The following is a 15,738-nucleotide window of genomic DNA, read 5'->3' as shown; positions in this document are numbered from 1 at the left end:
ATCTGGTTTATTTGTTGATTTTCAAGCTGAGTGGGAAAAGCACAGGTGAACTCTTCCAAGGACACATCGTACTATTTTAGCTCCATAGAGTCCTGGAATGGCAGTCAGAGGCCTGTCTGGATCTTAATCCAGATCTCTGACCTCAAGTAAGTCCTTTCCAAATATGAGCCCTACTGTGACCATACATATAACAGAGAGCTGGAATGGATGAGCTTTATATTTTCTGCTGGGTTTAATATCTGTGGGTCCTAGATACAACTGCTAGGGTCTGTCTGAGATATCACAGTTGTTGTCTAATGGCTTGTCTGAAGAAAGGACCTATAAGGAAGGAACCTGAAGCTTGCTTGTTAAAAGTGCAAATCCAAACCAAAAAAACTGACTGCAGACATCACAGTGCATCTTTGTGTCAAAGGAAGAATCCTAAAATTTTAGGATAAGCCAGTATAATCTAGTCGTTAAAAGTTTTGAAGACTGGCTGTTTTCCACTAAGCAGATGTGTAATTTGGGCAGGTTATTTGACCTCTCTGTATCTCATTTTCCTCAAGAAGAAAATGAGGATGACAGTAACATGTATCTCATAGAGTTGCTGTGAATATTAAATAAAATGATGCAAGTAAAGCTTTGAACACATTTAGGAACTCGATATGTGTGAACTATCATTATAATTATTATTGTAAAATAATCATTATTATAGGAGGGACCCAACATTACCTTTCTGCTGTCTGTAAAACTCTACAGAAGGAAATACCCTAAAGTAAAGTGTGCAAAAATAAATAATACACATCATTCCACTTTCTGGAACTCTGTCCCTGACATGTGAAATTTCCAAGCATGTCATGAAGTCTTAAGCTTTCAAGAAAGTTTGGCGGTCCCATCAATCAAACAGAAGCATGTTCTTCTCTTACCCTTGGAAATCATATGTCTCAGGATATTTCTAGGTTTTCATTTTTGACCAATCCAGGGGGAATTTCTCAGTTGAGAGCACCTAGTGATCTCTCCCTTTATTCCCCTCTTTTCTCCTTTTAGAGGGCCTCCTCTTAAGCTTTATTCTTTTCCCCTACTTCTCCTTCATCCCTTCTACATTCTCTTTATTCAGTTACAGCTCTTTCCCCTTTCTTCCACTTTACTCTCCTTTATCACGCACCACACCCTTTTTTTCCACCTCACCCCTTTATTCCATTTCTCTCCATCTCCTTATTCCACATTACCCCTTCCCCTTTATTCCCCAACACCCTCTCCTCTATCCCACCTCACCCCCCTTATCCCACGTCACCTCCCTTTATTCCATTTCTCTCCATCCCTTTATCCCATATCACCCCTCCCCTCTATTCTCCATCATCCCTTCTCTTGTACCCCACATCACTCCCCTTTATTCCACCTCACATCTTTATTCCATCTCTCTCCATCCCCTTATTCCAAATCACCCCTTCCCCTTTATTCCACTCACTCCATCCCTTTACACCATGTCACCCCTGCCCTTTATTCCACATCACCCTCTTCTATTTCGTTCCTCTTCCCCACCTCTCTTTCCCCTTCAGCTCCAGCTAGAGCTTCCCAACTCACCAACAAAATTTCAAATAAAATAAACACACACACAGTATGCCATGAATATGCTGCTGTCACAATACAGATGTTTATTAATGATTAAATGCCAGAGAAGTTTTAACAATCACAAATCTTCGAGCTCTGCGGTTGTTACCCATTGTCTGATCAATTTCTATCCCTCAATACAATACATTCTTCATTCTATGGACCTTAGCAGTTGGTACCCCTCAATAACAGCTATAATTTTGGATGTCATACATAACCCATATCTGCGTGTTACCAGAGCATGTCCCGCAAATTTGCACCGTCCTGCATAGAGGAACTACAGAGACGATATTTAAGAACATTTGTAATCAGGTGACTTTTACTGCTTGGAACTATGTGTTCATACTTAACTAGCTGTTTTGCTGACAACAGGATGTGGCTGCCAGCTGTCTGTAAAACAGATCTAGGTAATAAAATCCAAGTTTTCCTCTAACTTTTGACCCCAGAAAAGCTAGTTGGGTTTCTCAGGATTTGGGGAGTGGCTGTTTGACGAGCCATTGGTCTAAATAATTTGGAAACAATTATCCTGAGGCGGTGGAGTGGCTGTGGGGACACGGCTATGAGTTGGTGTGACATGGTTTAGCATTAACTGTCAGCTGTCAGTAGGCTGAACTAACATCCTAGCGTGCCTCTTGAGGGCCTTTCCAATTGAGCTCTTAGGAGGAGGGTAGGAAAGTCAGGAAAAGCATGCAATCCCCTTTGGGGGAGGGAAAGCACCTCGAGATTTGTGAGCTTCTCTGGGACAGGTGTTTACCACAAATGTCACATCAATTAAAGGAACGGCTGTAGTAAGGGAAAGCCAGGATCAGGGATAAAAGAGAGAGGCAAGGTAGCACCAGGGCGCCTGAGCATGACACAGAAACATCTCCACTTTTACCAGCTGAAGGGACCAAGCATCCCCAGTAAAGGGGCTGGTAGTGTGTTTGGAATTCACAACCTGACCCGAGCATCAGGTAGAACTCCTTCTTACCCTCAGATCTTTACCTTCAAGACTCTCCTTAATGTTTCCTGTGACATCCCAGGTCTACCCCCACCCTTTCCCCCTGTCTGGCACCATATAGAAGGAAAAACATCTAAGGAAAGAAGTAGCCGACGCCAGTTTTGGCCTCCTTCTCCCGGGGCACACGGAGCAATGGGCGGTCTTGCTCCAGAATGGAGGGTTTACCCGCTCCTTCATCATCGTCATGGGAACGGGCAGTGCCGGGAGGCACAGCTGGCTCCTCAGAGGAACCTGGAAAATAGTAACAATGTTAACTCCTTATGTTTCTAGACTTCACACTTTGCACAGCACCCAAGGAACTAAGACCTAATTTTGAGCTTCAAATACAGTATGAGGCAAGAAGTTAGGGCAGAAATGATTATCCCCATTTGACATGTAAGAAAACTGCAGCCTAACAGTAGAACATACATCTCTAAATCTAGGCCCACTGTGGAAGCTGGGTGTGTGGGGGCGGGGGGCAGGAGGGCAGGGCCATGTTAGAGAACAGAAAGAGTGAGACAGATACCCCGTGCTTAGAGCAAATGGGCAATACCACCAGGGAAGCGAGGAAGTGGGCGTCCTCCTAACAACAACTACCACCCTACAACCAGCCTGACTAATTTTACTAAGCAAATGAGTAACAAAGCTGGAGCCGGAAGCTTACAGAACTTCATGGAGGGGAGAAAGCAGGTGTCGGTCTTCAATGACTCTGAGAAGGACCTGTAGTCCATGACTTGGCCAGGCTGAGACTTGCTTTTAAGGAAGACGATATCTACAGGAAATGTAACAGCTGCATCTTCTTTGTGGAACTGGATGGTCCTTGGACTCTGAACTTCTTTAGAGTCAAGATTACTAGGCATTGGGACTGCTTCCACCTTCATGATTTCTTCAAGATTGACAGCTAGGTCTGGCTGAGGGTCTGGAATTGTATTGAGAATGGAGACGTCTTCAGGCTCTGGAGCCATATTTGTAATTTCATCTTCTTCAAAAGTGTTGGCTAGGTCTTTCTGAGAATCCGGAACTTTGTTGTGAATTTGAGTGCCCTCAGGCTCTGGAACCACACTGAGAACTGTGTCTTCTTCAAGATTGGGGTTTTCTTCAGAGTCTTGGATTCCACTGACATCAGAGTCTTCTTTGTGTCCTGGGATTTCTTCAACGTCTGAGGCTTCTTCATTGTTTGGGACTCCACTTACATCTGAATATTCTTCCTGGTTCTGAATTTCATCAAAATCAGAGACATCTTCAGGGCTCGTTACCACATGGAGGGCTGGGACCTCTTCAGGGTTGGAGTCTTCTTCAGAGCCTGCAATTCCATTGACTTCTGGAGTTTCTTCATAATCTGGAATTTCTTCAGTATCTGAGGTTTCTTCATCATTTGGGACTCCATCAAGAGCTGGAACCTCTTCAAGACTGGGGTCTTCTTCAGAGTCTGAGAGCCCATTAACCTCTGGGGATTCTTCCTGATTTAGGATTTCATGACCACCAGGGGCTTCTTCAGGGCTTGGGACCACATGAAGAGCTGGGACTTCATCAAAATCAAGGTCTTCATCAGAGTCTGAAATCCCATTGACCTCTTCGTGGTCTGGAACTTCTTCAGCATTTGAGGCTTCATCATTTGGGATTTCATCAAGGGCTGGGACCTCTTCAAGATTGGGGTCTTCTTCAGAATCTGGGTTTTCATCATTATCTGAGTCATCTGCATGGTCTGGGACTCCATCAGTGTCAGGGGCTTCTTCATTGTCTGGGATTTCGTCAGTATCTGAGGCTTCTTCATTGTTCGGGATTACATCAAGATAGGGAACTTCTGCTAGGTCAAGGTTTTGGTAGTCTTCAAAATCTGGTCCTTCTTCAAGGTCGTGGTTTGGGTTTTCTCCAGGGTTTGGGATTTCTTGCACATCTTGGGCTACTTCAGGGTCTGGAACCATATCAAAATATAGTATTTCTTCAACGTCTTGGATTTCAATGAGTTCTAGAATTTCATCATCAGGGTCTAGAATGTCCTCAAGGGGAGGAAGATCATCAAAGTTCAGGGTATCGTCATCATCGTCGTTGTCGTCATCGTCGTCCTCTTCATCAGGCTCTGGAATGCCTTCGAGATGTGGGCCTTGAATCTCCAAGTCATTTGGAATCTCGAGACCTTGGACTTCACCAAAGACTACTCCTTGATTGAGATATTCAAATAGCAGTTCTTCATTGACTGGCACATCTTCCTCAGAGGGCTCATCTTCCTCAAGGGGCTCATCTTCAGCAAGGACCTGGCCTTCAGGAAGGGCCTGACCTTCACCAAGGGACTGACCTTCACCAGGGGTCTGAAAGCCAGCAGGGAACTGACCTTCATCAAAGGGCTTGCTTTGACCAAGGACAGCAGCCCGGGCTTCAGCAGAGTTTTCCACTGGATCAGAAAGTAAAGCATCCTCTTCCATCTTTATCCGTGCGCTCCTGAAGGGGAATGAATTTGAAAAAGCAAGTCAGTTGGTATACTTGGGTTGACTAATATAAAGGTGGCCTGGGTTTGGGAGCCCCCATAGGTGATTCTCCTTCAGGCTAAGCATGAACAAACCAAGAAAACACTCACTGGATCTTCCTCAAATTCCTGCGTCTGATAAAATCAAGGGCTTCAGGACTGGATTTCCATACACGCTTAGCAACCTGCCTCTGAATATGGGGAGGCACCTGAGGGTAAAATTAGCAATGTTAGTCTTTATTACACAACATTTTAAAAATCTATACTCATCTCTATCAGGTACCCAGAACTGAAGGCACCATGCCCAGCTAATGTAGGAAGGATTTCTAGACGGGGAGATTTGTGGCTGCCTGCTTTGGATACCCCCAGGGATGCATGTAGCACTCTTCCTTGCCTTGTGAACAGGTGAAAGAGCTGTGAAATAAGTGTGTCCAAAGTTTCCACCTACCTGAAAGAGGATATCCCAGTTATCAATCATGGCACGGACCACATTGACAGAAGCAACATAGTGGTCAATCCCCAGTCTTGTTTTCCTGGACTCCCTCTTGGCAGATGTCCCCCTCTTCAGGAGAGCAGATCCAAACACCAAAGCCAAATTGGTGGAAGTCATTCGATTGCCTGAAACCTAAGTAAAGGAAAGCAGAAAGTGATCAACTCTGAAGTAGTAATGGAAGTTACCCAAATAGAAATGTCTCTTTTTGTTCTTGTTTCCCTCTCCCTCTGTCTCTCTGTCTCTGTCTCTTTCTCATATACTCCCACACATCTCCCCTTCTATAAGTCTCACTACCCTTTCCCTGAGCTTTTTACCAACTGTCCATCAATGCCAATGGAGTCCTCGCAGTTCTCAGTGATCTTATGCAGGACCTTCAGGAGACGCTCCAGGGTGTCACTGTGGCAAGGTGGCATCAGGTAAACCAGCAACTGCAAGGCAGAAAGCTGATCCTGTGGCTTCAGAGCTAGAGGAAGGAAAACAGGGACTGGCTTAGGGGGCTAGCCTTGGCAGCAGCCTGATACAAAGAAAGGTGTGATTCTGGCTGAAAAATGCCAAAGGCTATGGATAAAGTACTCAAGCATCTTTTCTTTGCTCATTCTCATGGCATTTGAGCTCAGGATTCCTAAAAGCAAGAAGTGCTCCCATCAAAATCAGACCCCCCTCCCTACAGAACCTAGGTTCTTCTTTGCCCTGAGAGGGTGCACACAGCTTCAAGAAGCTCTAGAGAGATTTCCAAACAACAGACTTATAGCGGAATCTGGAGAGGTGTTTTCATCTTCTGGTGTTCATTTTGCCTTAGTTCCTTGGGGTCTTGCAGCCTGAGCTCTGTCCCCAGAACCCCACATCCCCTGTACTATTTCCTTTCCTTGTCCAACAAGGGAGAGCAGAAGACTCACTTGCTGTCAGGAGGAAGGACATGTACAGATCATCTGGCAGCAGAGAGTCCTTCATGTCACGGAAAAACTCCTTGAGGAGTGCGGCCACATCGTGCACGTTCTGAGAGTCGTCCAGCACTACATCCAGACCTTGATCAAATTCTTCACGGAGCTAGAAAAAGAGAGAGAATACATTCATTCGGTGGCTGCTCTGCCCATCACAGGCTCCCTACCGGCCACTCCTTCAGCAAGTCTCAGGCTTCAGTGGAGGTAGTTGGCTATACGGTGTGCCTAGGGGGCTAAAAAGAAGACTGTGCTCCCTTCACGAGGCATGACATTCTCTTCAGGTCTATGGGGGAGCCCCCACCCCCACCAGTTTTTTCTCACTGAAGGAACAAAAGCATAAACATAGCTGATTTACCTTACGCACTCTCTGCTCAGAATATTCCAGGGTGAAAATCCCGACTGTGCTTAAGCCTGAAAGAAAAGACCAGGGGATGCTAAGTATCTGTGCTCACCACCCCCACCCCCAGCATTTCCCTTTTCCTCCCCCATTGTATCCCAACCCCAACTGGTGGCAGGGGAATGTTTCAAGCCCTTCATCCCTTGACCTCTTTCCTCTCCCCATCTCTAGAACACCGTTCTTTCTCTTGAATTGCCTCCTACCTTGATTTAACCATCATTCTTGGCCCCTTACCATGCTTCTCAATGAAGCTGCAGCAAGCCTCAACAACCTGGGGGATTTGCTTAGCAATCGGATTGAGGCTCATTTTCCTTTTGGATCCCAGAAGTCGCTGGCCAATTGGAAAGGAAGTCTTGGAAAGTTGCAGGGTCTGCAGCAGCAGGGCCCCGTCCTCCAGTTCAGCCAGGCTATCCACAGAGACTGCACCCTGTGGAGAAACCCAGACTATGTTAAAATGGGGGAGCAGGAGGGTCACTCTGGGCCTTCCTGAAGATTGCATCACATTCACAACAGGAGACATTCTCTCTGTGGCAAGCCAATTACACCCCTCCAACACGTTCTGTTCAGCTCCCCTTCTCTCTGAGGACACAGGCCTTGACCTTCCCGCCCCACATCCCTGGACACTTCAAGAAGGTCCCTGCCTGAAAACTGGACGGTTTAACTCACTCGACGCCCACGGCGAGTAAACTCCCGGGGCAAGGAGGGCTCATCCCGCCTGCGACTGAAAAAGCGCCTGATGCGGCCAAACATCCTTTGCACCACATTTCCTCGACGACGGCCCGCAACCTGACCGGTGGCTTCTTCAATCTGCATCGCGGCTCTCAGTTCAAGTTGCTTGCGGCGGGTAAGCTCGTTCACAAGCACCTCTTCCAGTCGAATGCCAAACGTCTTGAGTGATACCGCTGGGGAGCCAAAGAGAGAAAGAATGAGAAACGTCTACGCTCCGCAGCGCTTAAATCAGGAGGAACTGCAGGGGCTGTAGCACTCCTCTAAGCAACCGCCCCCAGCCAACCCCACCCCACCAGACCCGCAGCGCCCCTCCCTGGGGAGGGAGCCAAAGGGACCCTGCGATGGTCTGGCTGAACGACTCAGCTCCACTCAACTACCCCGACGGGGTCTCTGCCTTAAGTCCTGCCAGGGGGTGACCACCCTGAAGCAATGAGGGCAATTTCTTCTGGGCAAACTGTCTGGGGTAGATTCACCCGGAAGGCTTAGGCATATCTGATGGGACTACCCAGCACTCCTGTAGCTAGTGCGCCGTTTCCTGAAATCATCCCCTGCGGGGTTTCTGGAAGCTGGGTGGGGGGGGGGGTGGAGAGTGAATCCCCCCCAGGGGCAGTGGGCACCGCCCAGTCTCCAGTAGCCAGGGACGCAGTACAGGAGGGGTGCAGCATTCTATTTCTTTACTAAGGGCAGTATGAGAGACCCTCACCCCTCTCTTGTCCTCTCAGAATCAGAAACCACTTCTCCAAGGTGTTTGGACGGTCAATAGGTAGAGCTATGGGAAGAGAAAAAGAAAACACACGCATTCTCATACAAGTAGGATTTGATAAGTGACTAAAGCATCGCAATGCATTGATCCACAGGGATTGGGGAGAGGGGCAAACAGCTCTGACCAGCCCCCCAAAAGTGTTTTGCTTTCACTCAGCCTCAGTTTCCCCATTTGAAAACGGGACCAATCCTAACTACCACATATGAGACTCCAAGAATTTAACCAAACCAGATAATCCAAGGCGCCCCGTGCGCAGCGCGCATCTTGTTACGCACCAGCAGTAGCTCAACACAACGCTTAAAACGTTAATTCCGGGGCTCCGAGGCCGCGGGACAGCGCAACAGGCGAGGGGAGGGGCTCTGCCTGCGGCGCCTCGGCTAGCAAGGGTCGCTAAGTTACTGCTGGCGCGCTTGCTTCCGGGATGCCGTCGGCTCCCAGCGCTGCGGCCGCGGGAGAAGCGGTGACACCCGCGATCTCCCCACTCCGACCCCCGCAGTGGCGGCTGCCCGCGGGGTCTCCTCGCCCTTTGCTGCGCTCCTTTTAGGCTGCGCCGGGCGAACCTGCGGCCCCCTGCACTTTTCATCACTGCGGCGGCACCCCTCGGCTCGCGTGACCCCCTGCCACCTCCCCTCAGTCGCAGAATCTGCACCTGCACCGCGGAGACCACTGGCGCGCTCGACCCCCGTCCTGCGCTGGGTCCCGCTCGCTCCCAGCGCACCTCTCGCCTCCGCTCCCCGCACCCGCACCCGCCCTCCCGCTACTCGCCCGGATTGGCCCGTGTCTCTCTCTCACTGTCTCGCTATCTCCCTCTAACTCTTCGTCTCTCAACCGCGCTGTCTCTGTCTGTCCCAGTCTTCTCTGAGTGTCCCTCTGCGTCTCCATCTCATTCCGACTTGTTCTGGCACCTCACCTGGTGCGTCTGTCTTTTCACCTGTCCTCTGTCCACCTGTCTGTCCCTGGTATCTGCCTGTCTCACTGCCCCGCAAGCCCCCAGGCTTCAACCCAACTCAACTAATCTTCACCTCTTCCCAATTCACCAAACACCCTTCAACTCCCGCTCCCTCAGTTCTCCAGGATCCAGGAGAACCGGCCAGGTCCAAGACCAGAGGAGAGTCCCTCCCACCCTCCTGGACCCCCAATTCGTCCCGTTCCGCCCAGGGGGTCCACTCGGCCCGAAGGCGAGGATGCCACATCCCGGGGTACTGCTCACCTCTTTCAGGTTTGAATTCAGAGAGGAAATGCCTGGCCACGAGTTCGTGGTAAGCAGTCTCTTGCAGCTTCAGACGCTCCAGCTCGGAGAGGCTGTGTATTGAGATCATCTTGGTCCTGCGGTCCGGGTTGTGTCCTGGGGCTCCTCCCAGGACGTTCACTAAAAAAATGAAGGCGGACAACAACAGCAGAGGGGGCATGATTCTGGGGCACAGTGTCCTTGCTGCCTTCAGAGAAGGAATGCAGCTTCCCATTCTGGAATCGGATGATTATCAGGACTGCATCATCCAATTGTCACTGGACCTGGTAGAGGGAACTATGGGGGGGGGGGGAGGGTGGTAAAGGGGGAGGGAAAACTGGGAGGTGGCTTCACCCTCAAGCAGAGCTGCCTCTGGCTGCTTATTTAAAAAAAAAATCCAACTTAAAAAAAGCCAGCCCTGAACCGACAGTCCAGAAAAGAGAAAACCTAATTAGGCAAAAAGGAAAAAAAAAAAAAAAAAAAAAAGAAGAAGAAGAAAAAAATATTAAAAAAAAAACCAACCTTACAATTTTAAAATGCACATTAAGATAAGAATAAGGTAATATTTTTCCATTAATTATTAGGAACATTGATGGAGTTTATTTTTATTTTTTAATAACAATGCTTGATGCTGTCCAGTTTGGGTGAAATGGGCACATTCATCTAGGTTAGGAGCTCTGTAAATTTTGTACAACTCTTCCAGAAAGCAAACTGGACACGTGAGTCTGAAGCCAAAAATCATCCCCAGGCCCTTTGACCCAGTAATTCCCCTTCTAGGAATCTATCCTAATGAAATCTTCCTACAGACAGGAAAAACCATATGTACATGAACCATAACAGTAAAAAATTAAGGGAAAAAAGCTAGCCCAGCAACAAGACTAGTTATATAAATTATGGAATAGCCACAGTATGGAAAATTATGCAATCATTAAAGTGATGTTTACAAGGAGCTTTTAAACAACAAATATAAAATACAGAATTGTATTAATTATGGTTACAACTATGTGAAGAAAAACATGCAAAAAAATAAAAGACTGAGAGAAATGCGCCCAATTACTGATGGTGTCTGTATCAAATAGTGGGATTTGGTTTGCCTTTTGCCTTTTATCTATTTACCCAAAATTGTGCAACTTGATCATGTTATTTTTTCCTGAAAAAATAAAACAACATCAGTTTGTACCAAAACAAACATCATTTCCAGGCTATTTCTAATGAGACTCTCTATACAGGATTGGTATAGTGAAGTTTCTTGGTGTATTGGCAAACCTGTTTTACATATCCCTTCTGCATGGTGCCCACTATCTCAAACTGCTCCCAGGTTGCACAGGATCCCCCAGTGGGGATCTCCCTGCACCCCACACAGCATCCTATCTTGCACATCCTCACCTCTATTATTAATTTGTTCTTTCACGTATGCATTTTTAAAAAAAGAAAAGAAACCTGCATTAATTGTCTACTTTGTGCCAGGCACTAAAGATTCAAATATGAGCAAAGTAATAATACTCTTTTCATAAAGAATTTAACGGTGCAGTGAAGGAGATACATAGGTTAGCAACAACTTACAAAACCTTGTGATAAGTCAATCGCCCAAGATATAAACAAACTACTGTGAAAGCAGAAAGGAGGAAACATCTAAGTCTGCCTGGAGACAGGGAGGGGGGAGTGTCCAGAAAGAGAGAACAGCTTGTGCAAAGGCAAAGAGATGGGAGAGAGTTTGTTATATTCTTAAAGCTGTATAAAGGGGATGGAAGGAGATAAATCTGGATAGGCAGGAATGAGATCATGAATGGCCCTATAAGCCATGTTAAGGAGCTGGACTTTCTCCTGAAGGCAATAGGGAACTACTGCAGGGTTTTAAGTGGGAAGTGACAGAGTCAGAGCTGCAGCTTGGAAAAATCGCAGAGCAGTGAAAAACCTGGTTTGGGTAGAAAGCCTGAAGTAGGTAGATCAGCCAAGAAGCAAGAGATGCTGACACAAGTCAGTATCAATGGGGCTGGAGCAGGAGATGGATGTTATGGGTATAATTGACAGAACTTAGAGAAAATTTTTTATTGTAATGGAAAGGATAGCTCCGAAGTTTATGGTTTGGGTGAGTGTGTGGATGCTTGTTCCTAAGAGAAGATAATTCGGGACGTGGGGAACTAAACCTTTTGGCAAGAAGGGAAGTGGTCACATGCTACTTTTCTGAGCTCCCCTTGCCCATGGAGTTTTATGATAATATTCTATATATTATGGGGGAGGGGGTGCTTAAACTCCAAAGATCAGGTAATGTGGCTTTGACAGAGAAAAGGGAGGTAGAAGTTTATCATCCAATAACCTATATAAATGAGCTCTGTCAAAAAAAAAATCCCTCACTTCTTTTGTTTCCAAAATCCTCTTTTGCCCACTTTCCTTAATGGTCAAAGTCACACATGTCAGAAATAAATATCTGCCGGATAACTGAAGTTCAGTATGAGATAGGACGAGGAAGGAGTATTTCTATACCTTTTGAACTGAGCTAAGAGGAAAATTCTTAGCATACATATTTTTAAAAGAAGTCCCTTCAACTGAAAATCAATATCCCCTGGACCCAGAGTAAACACCTAAGCCCAACCACCAAACTGCATCCACAAAATGACCATCTTAACCAAAGGCACATGCAGAGAACCTAACCACAGTCCCAAACTAAGCAGCCAGTAATCCCCCATTCACAATGGCAGGTCCAAAATCTATTAGCCAAGGGTCTCATTCTGACACACACAGCCTAGCTCTGGATTGATTTTTTTTTACATGGCTCCCTCTTTCCCTTTACCCCAATTTAGACATTTTTGTACCTGTTTTGGAGTTGCAGCTATTTCTTCTTGCCAAGGGTTACAATCTGGTCATCCAAAGAGTATAGCTGGTTCTTTCACCCAAAAATCAAGATGAAAATCAATCCCTCTTCTCCCCCCAAAATAAGGTGAGAACAAATAAGAGAACCTCAAAACAACGTCAGCCAAAAGAGAGAGAGGGAGAGAGAGAGAGAGAGAGAAGCCTTTGAGAGATGAGTCAGCCTAGATGCTTACAATTCCAAAGGAAATCAAAGGCCTTAGAATAAACTGTTTGTCATTGCCTCCTGCTCAAAGATACAGGGCTAAACTTAAGAGCAATCATATGCCACAATTCTGCCAGCAAAATTGACACTGTCTTGCTTGCCTTCAATACTCTCAAGGCACCAGTAGAATACCAGACAGAAGCAGAATTAGGACGTCCAGTGTGCGTAGATAAGAAGCAGATGAGCAGGTTGGGGAGGGGGGACCAATAACTAGGCTTCAACACTATGAGCTGATCACAAAAGGAGGCTCCTCACAGAGAACAAGGTGCTAAGAGACCTCTCTTGCTCCGAAGTGTCTTCCCCTTCCCCTTCAGCATGTCCTGGCATTGGCCTGAAGTGACCATGACATCAAAAAGGAAGAAGGAAGACGAAAGTAAGCCCTCTCAATTTCAGCATAGAATTCAACACATTTGCAAAAACAATATCCTTAGACAAATATCTGTAATGGTCCCTGGAGTCAGAGCTAAATAGAACTGAGTTCAAGGCCAAGCTTTGTGATTTCTTAGCTGTGCGAGCTTAGGACAGTTTGTTGAATTCTGAGCCTCAGTGGCTTCCTCTATAAAATGGGGAAATGATCCAGTATCCATTTCACCAACTGTGTAAGAATTAAATGAATAATGTACATGTGATATTTAGCACTGGTTTTTAATAAACACATTGATAGTGAAGGTTCTTTGCAGAGGGCCTGACTTTACCAGAAAATATCAGGTTTCAAAAGTAATTACATAAAATTAGAATTTGTATCGATGCATCTGACTTAGTTCACTCTCTACTAAATTTGAATTAAATGAAAACGGGTAAAAAGATCTTGGGGGATTGTTGTGAATAGATCTTTCTTCTTCAATCTCCAATGACATCAGGGTCAAGTATAAAAAATTATCTTATAAAATTTAGAAAAACTAACTGCATAGGTCCATTTTTTAAATGCTATTATTCAGATTAGTAAAATGCTTGTAAGTCTCAAAAATTTATCTGTCTTTTAAATCATCCAATTTCACATCGTCACTAGCAAAATAACATATAATTTCATTTGAATCAGTAAAGGGGCTAGGATATTAGCAGCTACCAAGAGAGAGAATTTGAACAAAGAGTAGAGGCACAACCAGATCAACTCTCCAGCAATACGAAGAGGGAAAACACACATGAGTGGCATCAAGCTTGTTCCTCACGTCCTCCTGAAACGCATGGCACAGATGGAGAAACAAATTAACAGAAAGGTCACCCTCTTCGACATTGTGAGGACAGAAATGTTTCAGCTAGGCATAAATCCACAGCCTTCACAATTTGGGGGACTAATTTACTCCATTGCCCCCATTAAATAGTTAGGGGTGGTGCAGTGCTCACTAGTAAACACCTCTGAGAGAAAAGCAGGACTGCACTGATGCCATCGATAGAATCCTAATAAATTAGGCACTTTATGGCACCATCAGAATTTTGCTTCTAGCCGTTGAGAGAATTTGGACTTTGAGAAATTGATAGTGTGCAGGGCTGAGTGCCCAAAAGGTATTGCATCTACGGTATTCAAATGTCTACAGGCAGTGACAATGGATAAAGACATCCCCATTAATATATCACAACATGAGAAAGAGATACAGGTCTCTAGATGAAAACATTCAGGCACCAATTTGGTCTGCTGGCACATTACCTCATTCGTCCCTGAGCATTAATGAGTTAGCCTTTAAGTTGCTATCCCATAACCTCCATTTCAGCAAAGGCTGCAGTCGTGATGAACAAAATGGCTCATTTTACCCTATGTGGTGTAATGCCCCAAAATAATTAAATTTGGGGGCAGCGTTCTTCAATACATGAGTCAGTCCATCAAACCATAACAGAAGCTCATAAACCAAAGGTAGTACTGTTAAAATACATTCAGAAAAGCCCTGGTATCAAAAAATGTTTCCAGAACTTCTTAGATTAGAATGGATCAGAGATAGAAGGGACCTTAGCCATCATCTAGCCCAAAGCTTCCATTCTAGAGTTCAAAAAACTGGGGCTCAAAGAGAGACAGGAGATTGCCCAAGGCCACACAGCAATTTGACACAGAATCTAGACAAGAACCCAGTTCTCAGACCTAGGGCTCTTTCCACTGCCTCATCCACCCTTGCTCTTAATAGCTACAAAATAATACATAGCTAAATAATGAAACCAAAAGCATGGACACATAATCAAAGCCTGATTTGATAAACCGAGGGAGGTCATATCCGAAGGTACAACAAGATATAGATATTCTCAGTATTATCTGCAGTATGTGTCAGAGTGCATAATAGTGCTGGCATCACAAGCTGTGTCACCCTTTATCTCTTTTTTCCCTCTCGGTTGCTGTTTCTATTATGTTGTGGCAGAAAAAGTAAAAAAAGTAAGATGTTCCATCAATAGAAGGTAATTTTTTAATGTCTAATTTTTCTTGTGCTTTTCATGTTCCCAAAAGCTTTCCACATGTCCATTATTTCCCGACCCTAGCACACAATAGGTGTTCAATGTGTTTGTTGGGTAATCATAGGATTATAAACTCTTGACAGTTTTGAGAGAACATAAAGGTCTTGTAATTAAAACAGCTATTTGTGATTCATGGATAAATGAATCATGCCACTTTATTCTCACAACAACCCCTGGGAAGGAGGTAGGTTTGGTGTTATGTTCCCATTTTACAGATAACAACAAACTAGGACTCCAGAGAGGTTGTAACTTAACTGAAGTTGCACTAACATGCCATGGAGGAATACAATCTGGGAACTAGACTATCCCCAGGCCTGGTCTTGCCCTTCCCACCAAACCACAGTATTTCTTGGTATACATCACCAACATCTGCTGCCTGGAACTGGGATGGCCTGAGTCAAGATTATTTTCTTTCCTAAGGAGATGGCTAGATTTTGAGGTCTTTCTTTATGCACACTATTCTTGGGAAATGGGAATGAAGGTAGATGATTGATAGGATAGATGAGAAGAAGAAGAAGAAGAAGAAGAAGAAGAAGAAGAAGAAGAAGAAGAAGAAGAAGAAGAAGAAGAAGGAGAAGGAGAAGGAGAAGGAGAAGGAGAAGGAGAAGGAGAAGGAGAAGGAGAAGGAGAAGGAGGAGAAGAAGA

General features: G+C 45.5%; 1 protein-coding gene across 14 annotated transcripts in view; it reads right to left on the bottom strand.

Moving 5' to 3' along the window:
* Positions 1-1,600: 1,600 nt before the first annotated feature.
* The window catches only part of ARHGAP36 (Rho GTPase activating protein 36), a 30,894-nt gene continuing 16,756 nt past the window's right edge, over positions 1,601-15,738 (bottom strand). For 13 of the 14 annotated variants that reach the window (XM_059910605.1, XM_059910608.1, XM_059910610.1 and 10 more), the window contains 11 exons: positions 9,567-9,725; positions 8,297-8,362; positions 7,531-7,766; positions 7,099-7,291; positions 6,823-6,878; positions 6,423-6,573; positions 5,841-5,989; positions 5,482-5,658; positions 5,145-5,242; positions 4,902-5,008; positions 1,601-2,821 (listed from right to left, as the gene is read on the bottom strand). In XM_059910605.1, the coding sequence (XP_059766588.1) occupies positions 2,664-2,821; positions 4,902-5,008; positions 5,145-5,242; positions 5,482-5,658; positions 5,841-5,989; positions 6,423-6,573; positions 6,823-6,878; positions 7,099-7,291; positions 7,531-7,766; positions 8,297-8,362; positions 9,567-9,725 (1,550 nt within the window). In that variant the 3' untranslated portion in view covers positions 1,601-2,663. Of the gene's footprint in view, positions 2,822-4,901; positions 5,009-5,144; positions 5,243-5,481; positions 5,659-5,840; positions 5,990-6,422; positions 6,574-6,822; positions 6,879-7,098; positions 7,292-7,530; positions 7,767-8,296; positions 8,363-9,566; positions 9,835-15,738 lie in introns of those variants that run through there. The other variant, XM_059910604.1, reaches the window with a different exon arrangement.

This window comes from Balaenoptera ricei, chromosome X (assembly GCF_028023285.1).
Source record: "Balaenoptera ricei isolate mBalRic1 chromosome X, mBalRic1.hap2, whole genome shotgun sequence".
In the NCBI taxonomy this organism is placed as follows: domain Eukaryota; kingdom Metazoa; phylum Chordata; class Mammalia; order Artiodactyla; family Balaenopteridae; genus Balaenoptera; species Balaenoptera ricei.
Note: the sequence above shows the minus strand (reverse complement) of the source record. Positions and strands in the feature narration are given on the sequence as shown.